Genomic DNA, 9065 nt, shown 5'->3' with positions numbered 1-9065 from the left:
TCGCCCGGCTAGTTTTTTGTATTTTTTTAGTAGAGACGGGGTTTCACCGTGTTAGCCAGGATGGTCTCGATCTCCTGACCTCGTGATCCGCCCGTCTCGGCCTCCCAAAGTGCTGGGATTACAGGCTTGAGCCACCGCGCCCGGCAAAGCGAATTTCAAGACAGCAACAGCACAGCATCAGACCAAGTGCGGAGGCCCTTCTTAGCACAGGACCTCTGTGACTGCACTGGTAGCACACCCAGGAAGCTGGCTTTTACCAGGATATAATGGTAACCTATATAGGTTTATGGCTTACACAGTCCCTGCCTTCATGGAGCTTCAGAGACCAGTAAGTAGATAGATATTAAATAATCATACAAATATATAATTGCAAATTGTGATGAGTAGCTGGGAGTAAGAAACAAATAGACTAAATAAAGATGTAGCCTACAAATACTATGCATGCAAATATGTCAATCACATGTTTTAAAAACCTTCCAATGATTTAATGTTCATTAAATCTTCACGTAAGTTTTAAGACCAACCAGAACATACAGATTTGGTCAAGATTCACAAAATGTCTATGGTAGCCAGTTAAAATATACTACTCTGTTACTCTCATTTTGCTGACATGATAAAACCAGCTCATTGTGTGTTCAATGCACAGTTCTAAAAATTTATTCTGGTGGTTACCTGGTGAAAACTTGAAATCTAAATGAAACTATCAGTTAACTGAGTGTGAAGTCAAATAGGATTTCTCATTGAGCAAATATCTCAGTGGAAGCAATCTCAGGTTTTCTGAGGCCTTAATCTAAATATAAAGAACAAAGACATTTGTCTGCGCTCCAAGTGAAAAAACAGTTGCTTTCTTGGGTCTGTGTAGTGTCTAAATTTTTTTCTTGTTTTAGCAATTACTACTGGAGACTATAGCTGGTGGAAATATTTAGGAAAGGTGATATTTTATTGTCTCCAAAAGAGGGAGAAGGTTCCCTAAGTAATAATTTTATATGTTGGAGTCATATACTGTTGAAAATCTAAAATCTAAATCTGAAAACTAGACTCTCCCCTACAAAACATTTTCAAACATTTCGCATTCAGCTTCAAGAGGTTGCTGGGCTTCTTGGGATCCCGTAGATTTTCCCACTGGTCCATGGAATCCCATGTTAGTAACCTCTGCTTATAGGAACTTCTATTAATCATTCTCTTGTAGTCTATGTCTGGCTTTTAATGTGAGAGCTGTACTCAGAAAATTGGGAAGAGAATAAACCTAAGAAAGCCACTGAGCCCTATTGAAACATTTGGTTGCTGCTTTGTATAACACTGTAGTAAAATAAGGGCTTTAACATCCAACCTCAATTTGACAGAGCACGAACACTGAAAACATTGAAACAAGATTGAGTATTTCCATTCCATTACACAGAAAAAGTTCTAAAACAAGAAAGATAAATGTATGTATCTTAGGATTTTGTTCGCTTTCTAATGATGTTGTAAAGTTATTTTATTTTGTATCTTTTGTTAGTCTTAGTAAGACAAGTGTTTTTTATTAGAAGGTTTGGAAATTTATTTTTCTAAGTCTGCATGAGATGAGTACAGCAGAAATGGGCCACTTTGTATCACAAGAAAAAAATCCACCGTCCCATCTGATTTTATGGGCCTGTAATCACTGCCTTCTTCTGGCAGCACACCTAAATTGCAGGGACAGTGTGGCAATTCCTTGGTGACTGAAAGAGGCTTTCAGAAGTTGACAGCTCTGTGACAGACAAGCATCCTCAGTTGTGGAGACAGGATTTTAAAAATCCAAATAACTGTCTGAAAGTATAGTAATAGTTTCAATTTTCTCTGCCCACACTGAATCTGGGTACTTGTTGGTATTTTTCAAGGCACTCACTCCACCACCAAAATGTAAATATTTCAGTGGCCTATATACCGTTGGTCCCGGTGGTCCTGGCCTTGTACCTTCTGAATAACCTGGCTCTCCTTTATCTCCCTGGAGACCGTGAATACCTGGGAGGCCTGGTCTTCCTGCTCGACCTGGGAATCCCAAAGTTCCCCTTTTTCCTTTAGAACCTGAAATTAGGGGGAACACATCGAGTAAAATAGATAAACATGAGGATCGTGAAGTTTTCTACTTTTCGCTCTTACATAAGTTTTCTCCCAAGAATGGCTTTTTCAGAATTGCAAATGCATCAGGTAGTTAACAATGGATGATTATTATATAACATCAATATTTATTTTGTTCTCACCCATATTCTAATTGCATACTGTGCATTTGTCTAATAGCAAATCTAGTTTTGTTGTTGTCGTTGGTTTTTATTGAGACGGAGTCTCACTCTGTCGCCCATGCTGGAGTACAGTGGCGTGACCTCAGCTCACTACAACCTCCACCTCTTGGGTTCAAGCGATTCTCCTGCCTCAGCCTCCCGTGTAGCTGGGACTACAGGTGTGCACCACCACGCCCAGCTAATTTTTTTATATTTTTAGTAGAGATGGGGTTTCGCCATGTTGGCCAGGCTGCTCTCAAACTCCTGACCTCAGGTGATCTGCCTGTCTCAGCCTCCCACAGTGCTGGGATTACAGGCATGAGCCACTGCACTTGGCCCCGCAAATCTAGTTTTTTAATATAAGTTTTCTACCAAGTGGAAAACCAAAACAGTACACAACACAGAAAATCTGGAATCCTCACCCATCATGAGCTTGTGGGCTCGTAACAGGACCTTATGCATTACCTGGCATGCCCATGTTCCCCATGCTTCCTGGTATACCACGTAGTCCTGGTTCTCCAGGATTCCCAATGCTGCCCAAATCTCCTCTGGGGCCTTCAGAACAAATAAATAGTTATTGCCCTGAACAGTTTCTGGTCATAGTATGTGTTTAATAAATACTTGTTGCTTGCATGCATGAATGAATCCAGAACAGCCAGACCAGCTGGTTTAGGCATTGCCTAGCTGTCCTTTTTCCTTCAAATAAGGAGGGAACTAGGGACCCAGAACATGTAAAACTAAAGAAAGTTAGATTCTTGTCAGCAGGCCTCGGTTTCAAACACTAAAATCATCCCAGGACCAACACCAGCAGGAAAAAGTGGGCTCCTGCAACCATATGGTAATATATTTCCAACTGCATCCTGAAGTGTTATTGCCATGTAATATATTTTGTTACTGAGGTGGTTATGGGAATGGTGGGATACTTTAATTATTTAAAAATTATTTTGTAAACTCAGTTACTTGCTTTAAAAAAGAAAGATGCAAACCTGAAAACTTCTAAGGCATTCTCTAATTTTCATCTCTGATATGTGATATGGTGATGAATTATAATTTATAATACATATCAGCAATTTCAGAATGAAATTTTGAGGACAAAATGGAACTATTTGTAGGTTAATATAAGTTAACTACACACCAACTATCAACACCTTCTTGTTAATTTAGTAGCAAATTTTGCTGGAACACTATCAGAACAGAACTGATATTTAAACCCAATAAGTCTAGAAACAACGTTTATTACTTTAGATGTAGAAAAGTGTAAAATGTGATATTTTTCTATTTGAGAATCAGCTGTACCTGGTGGTCCTGCTGGTCCAGGTAGTCCTTTGAGGCCTTTTAAACCTGGCATCCCTGGAACACCTCTGTTTCCTTTCTCACCTGGATTTCCTGCGAATCCTAAAGTTAGAAACCAGGTATTAACAAGAAAATTAGCCAGGTGTGGTGGCAGGTGCCCGTAATCCCAGTTACATGGGAGGCTGAGGCAGGAGAATCACTTCAACCTAGGAGATGGAGTTTGCAGCGAGCCGAGATTGTGCCATCACACTCCAGCTGGGGTGATAGAGCGAGACTCCGTCTCAAAATAAATAAATAAATAGTCACTGGATCTATTACCTACAGAGTAAATTGCAAACTCCTTCGGCAGCATGAAGCATTCTACAATCTGTCTACGGCCTGCCTTTGTGCTTTCTCTCAAGCAGATTCACTTCCCTTGGCTCTTTTCCTGCATATGTACTTATTCATTCACATATGGATGGAGCATCTAATTAATGAATAGGTCTTGTGCTGAGCACCGGAGAGATAAATCATCATGTTCTCTTCCCCCAAATTTTTAGTGTTTAACTGGGGAGACAGCCAAGTAAACAAATAATTATCATCCAGGCAGATAAACTCTGTACTAGAGTTGGGCACAATATGCTACAGGGAAGAATTTCTGGAAGAGGTAGTATTCTTTAGCTCAGTCTTGAAGGCCAAATGAAAACTAATTGGGTGAAGAAGGTCTGGAGTGAGACAGGATTCCCAGACAGTAAAATAGCATGTAGAAAGGAGTGATGAGTATCAGGGAGTTAGATTGTTTTGTTTTACAACCTTCGTTTTTTCCTTTTATGTTCTTGATTGCAATCTGAAAAGATATATACTGTTTAGTCTGTTTGTTTACTTCAGTTTTTTAGGGGTTGGCAAAATACAGCTTTCAGGCTGAATCTGGCTTGGTTTTGTATGGCTTGCAAGTTAAGATGGGTTTTATTTTTTTTTTTTTTTTTTTTTTTGAGATGGAGTCTCGCTTTGTCGCCAGGCTGGAGTGCAGTGGCATGATCTCGGCTCACTGCAACCTCCGCCTCCCAGGTTCAAGTGATTCTCCTACCTCAACCTCCTGAGTAGTTGGGATTACAGGTGTGTGCCACCATGCCTGGCTAATTGTTGTATTTTTATTAGAGTCGGGGTTTCACTATGTTGGCCAGGATGGTCTCAATCTCTTGACCTCATGATCCACCCGCCTCAGCCTCCCAAAGTGCTGGGATTTACATGAGCCACCATGCCCGGTGGTTTTTACATTTTAAAAGGTTGTTAAAACAAAAGCAAAGAAAAATATGCAACAAGGACCATATGTGATCCACAAAGCCTAAGATACTTACTCCCTAGCCTAAATGGAAAATGTTTATGGACCCATTATGTCTCTTCCCCCCACTAAACTGTAACTTTCATCATGACTAGGAAACTAAAGTCTGCTTTGTTCACCTCTGTATAATCAAGACATAGCAAAATGCCTAGTCCATAGGCATTATTAAGTAAAAAGTAATTATTGAGTACATAAATGTCACGTGGCTGGAGAGACAGGCCAAGTGCAAGTGGTGAATAAACTTGTATGTCAGTCTAAGAAGTTTCAATTCTCAGAGCACAGGGAGCCTTGGAAAGATTTTAAGCCAAGAATTTTATTTGTTCATCTGAATCTTGTTTGACATTTAAATCCTCTTTCACGGAGGTTTCACTGACTATCCTAGTTGCTGTATTTTCTGCTTCCCTCTACTCCTATGGAGCTCTGGCAGCACAGTGAGGAGGCCAAGTGTGAGGCCCATCTCTGCCATTTCTTATCAGAGTGACATTGGGCAAGTAACTTCACCTCCCTATTTCCCCATATGTAAAATGGGATGATTGCAATAGCAGTACCTACTCCTAGAGTTATGTATTTATTTATTTTTTGAGACAGAGTCTTACTCTGTTGCCAAGACTGGAGTGCAGTGGCACAATCTCAGCTCATTGCAATCTTCACCTCCCAGGTTCAAGCGATTCTCTTGCCTCAGCCTCCTGAGTAGCTGGGATTACAGGCGCTTGCCACCACACCCAGCTTATTTTTGTATTTTTAGTAGAGACGGGGTTTTGCCAGGTTGGCCAGGCTGGTCTTGAACGCCTGACCTCAGGTGATCCACCCGCCTTGGCCTCCCAAAATACTGGGATTAGAGCTGTGAGCCACCGTGCCCAGCCTACTTGTAGGGTTATTGTGAGGATTAAATGAGTCAATAGTTGTAAAACTTGGAACAGTACTTGCACATGGTAAATGTTCCTTAGATTGTTGTTAAATAATATAGCATACTAATTTGCCCCTTGCGTTCTTTATTATCTTTTTCTACATATGCCTAAGCCTCTCACGCAGACTCCTTGTGGAGAGGATAGTGACTTGTTATTGTGCTTCTCTATATATTCAATATCTCTTCCACATGTGAAGTGAATAGCTTTAAGTCAGAAATTCAGATTTAGGAAAAAAAAAATGGATCATATTGAAATTAGGGAGGCCTAGATACAGGTTCTTTTTTTTGTTGTTGTTATTCTTCAATCTGTGTCCCTTGGTTATGCATTTGAAAAGCCTGAAGAAAACATACAGAACAGCCTGGATGCTTACTCTACTTTGGGTGAGTAAAAGAGTTTTGTTGGAAGCATAGAAATAGCCCCATAGCATGTGTCCTTCTGTACTTCACAAAAGGAATTCTTCAATTGCAAATTAGTACTCACAGCACATTTATACTGTGAGAGCCAAATTTCTGCTTATGTAGGCAGAGATATGCTATTCATATTTTTTCCAGAATGCTTCTAACACTACTTAAATAATCTAAAATAGTCTAGTGAAGTGGTGTCTATGCAGACAGTTTATGAGGACTGGAGATTGGTGCCAGTATTTTTTTTTTTTTCATATCTTGGCTTAGACTAGTCTTAGCAGAGTTTTATAAAAGTCACATTACTTTCTTTTCATTGCTAAAATGAAATGCAATATTCTTTTTGTACCAGAACTAAACTGTCTCTTCGACACCAGGTTAGATGGGGACTACCCAGAAGGCCTTTACTTCCTAACTTGCCAGTTAGTCAGCCTTTATATTGTGGTCTATAGCACCCTGTGCAGAATTTATTTGTTTTTTCTTTTTTTTAGGTTTGACAGTACATGTGAAGGTTTGTTACATCCTTATGTGCCACACATATAAATATTTGTTGAATACAGTCTCATTTCTCAAAAGTCATTTCAAATGTCTCAAAATTTAACATGGTTTTGCAACTGCAAACATATTTTTCTTTTATTGTGCTCTTGCTATGACACTTTTTTCTTTTATTCCTTTCCTGCTATGAGAATCTGATCTGCAAATGTAGTATTTTGCCCAACAGTTCTCTGTTTTTCTAAAGTTGCTTGGGATTACATTTGGTCAAGAAGACCACAAGGGAAGGCTTCTGAAAGTTTAGTTTTATACTGGCTGTATTGATCATATCACAAAAACTACCAAAAAAGCACCCAAATAACTTGAAATTATGTGAATGCATTTGAATTTTAGCTTAAGAACCACATCTAACAACAGTCTTTCAAAGGGTTACATTTTCATTGGAGCATTTCTTTTTAATAATTATTCTCCAAAGGATTTTGAACAGGAGAAGAAGTTTTTAGATGGAATCAGAAAATATTCTCCTGGTAGTCTACAGAATAAAGTTGAATTTGAGAAGGAGATTTCAACATCAGCCTGGAAAGTTTTATAATGTGGAATTTTTTTAAGGGTGTAATTTTCCCCATACTTGGCAAAGAGGGAGTTTTGAGGCTTATAATTTAAAAACTGACTGTTGATGATTTAAATATAGCAAATCAAAATGCAGAATTAACCTAGAAATAAAAATGTTATGCATTGAGGAGGCAACATGTTGTGGAAGGTGACTCAGTTCTAGTGCCTGCTCAGCCACCAACAGGCTGTGTGACGGGCAGGTAACTAAACACTGGTCCTCACTGTCCTTATTTGTCAATTAAAGGGATTTGCCTGGATAATTTATTAGCCCGAGAATCAGCTCTGATGTCCTGATTCCAAACAAGCAATTCTTTACCTTTGAGACCTGGTTCTCCTTTGTCCCCTATTACGTGGGATATCTGAGAAGGCCCGGGGTTTCCTTTATCTCCTTGTTCCCCCTTGGCTCCTGGGGTTCCTCTCTGGCCCTTTACTCCTGGAATTCCAAGGCTCCCTAACAGACAGGAGTAACAACATCAGGTCCTTAATTCTTCAAGTAGTTCATAGGGATTAAAAAGTTGGCAGTGCTTACGATAAAACAGAATAAATCAAACAAAAAAGGCTAACAATGCTGAGAACTTGATAAATAGTTTCCCCATGCAGGCAGCCTCATAAGGGTAGTGGTATAAGCCTGCAGGGAGAAAACAGGATTCCATTCAAATGGAAAAAAGGAACACAGAAAACAGCAAAATCAAATACTGCTGCTCTCTCAAAACTATTTTTCCCTCCAAAGAAACATAACTTTTTTTGCTGCAAAATAAATGAACATTGTTTATGCTCCCTGCTATTTAGAAAGACATTCCATCACTTACCCCTCTGCCCTGGCATGCCTGGGTTCCCAGGGGGCCCCGGAGGGCCAGTGGCTCCAGGAAAGCCCATCATCCCAACCACTCCATCTTCACCTGTGGAAACAAATTAGCACAAAGCAGCACATGTTGTACAGAGTGAGAAAAGCAAAATATTCCATATACTAAAATAAATTATACTTAGAAGTAGAGATTGGGAGTTGAAAAAAATGGCCTCTGTACATAGTAAAATTACTGTATTAGTCTAGGAGATGGGTCAGTAAATGGTCTTTTAAACTCATCTGTGTAGAAGTGATTGGTAGCAAATCATATGCATGGATGAGGATAGAATATATGGAAGTTTTGGAGCATTCCATCCTCCCAGCCCCTGACCAGTCACTTTCTATTATATCCCTTCACTTTATTTTCTCCATAACACTTGTCTCAAATTGAACTTAGATTTTAAATATTTCTATTATTGCTCCTCTACTATGAGAAAGGGAGACTTGTCTACCGACTGATGTGTCTCTAGGGCCTAGAAGAATGCTGGCATGTGATAGTAGCCCAATAAGATGAATGAAAAGATAATGTGTCGATTAAGTTGTTTTAGCCTCTTTTCCGGAGGGGAAATCAGTGAGGTCCTTATGCCATGAGGGAACAGAATATTCTCCCCAAACATATAAACAATAAACATAGCCATGAAATTAAAACAACTATACAGAAATATGATTAACAACTCTATGGCAACAAATCAGATAACTTAGACAAAATGGACAAGTTTCTAGAGAAACAGAATACCAAAACTGATTCCAGAAGAAATAGAAAACCTGAATATACCTATAAGAAATGAAGAGATTGAATTAGTCATTTAGAGACTTCCCACAAAGAAATGCCCAGACCCAGATAACTTCACTGGTGAATTCTACCAAATGTTTATAGAGCATCAATTCCTCACACACTGTTCCAGAAAATACAAGACGAGGAAACACTTCCCAGCTTGTTCTATCAGACCAGCA

At 39.4% G+C, this 9065-nt stretch overlaps 1 protein-coding gene across 1 annotated transcript in view; it reads right to left on the bottom strand.

The window, feature by feature from the left end:
- COL4A3 (collagen type IV alpha 3 chain) overlaps positions 1–9065 on the bottom strand; it is a 158853-nt gene that overhangs the window by 25072 nt on the left and 124716 nt on the right. Inside the window, exons 32-36 of the mRNA XM_017886959.1 lie at positions 8077–8166; positions 7584–7718; positions 3537–3635; positions 2706–2795; positions 1907–2046 (exon numbers count right to left, since the gene is read on the bottom strand). Of these exons, the coding sequence (XP_017742448.1) occupies positions 1907–2046; positions 2706–2795; positions 3537–3635; positions 7584–7718; positions 8077–8166 (554 nt within the window). The remainder of the gene's footprint in view (positions 1–1906; positions 2047–2705; positions 2796–3536; positions 3636–7583; positions 7719–8076; positions 8167–9065) is intronic.

This window comes from Rhinopithecus bieti, unplaced genomic scaffold (assembly GCF_001698545.2).
Source record: "Rhinopithecus bieti isolate Rb0 unplaced genomic scaffold, ASM169854v2 scaffold_15336, whole genome shotgun sequence".
Lineage (NCBI taxonomy): Eukaryota > Metazoa > Chordata > Mammalia > Primates > Cercopithecidae > Rhinopithecus > Rhinopithecus bieti.
This window is presented reverse-complemented; position numbering and strand designations above follow the sequence as displayed.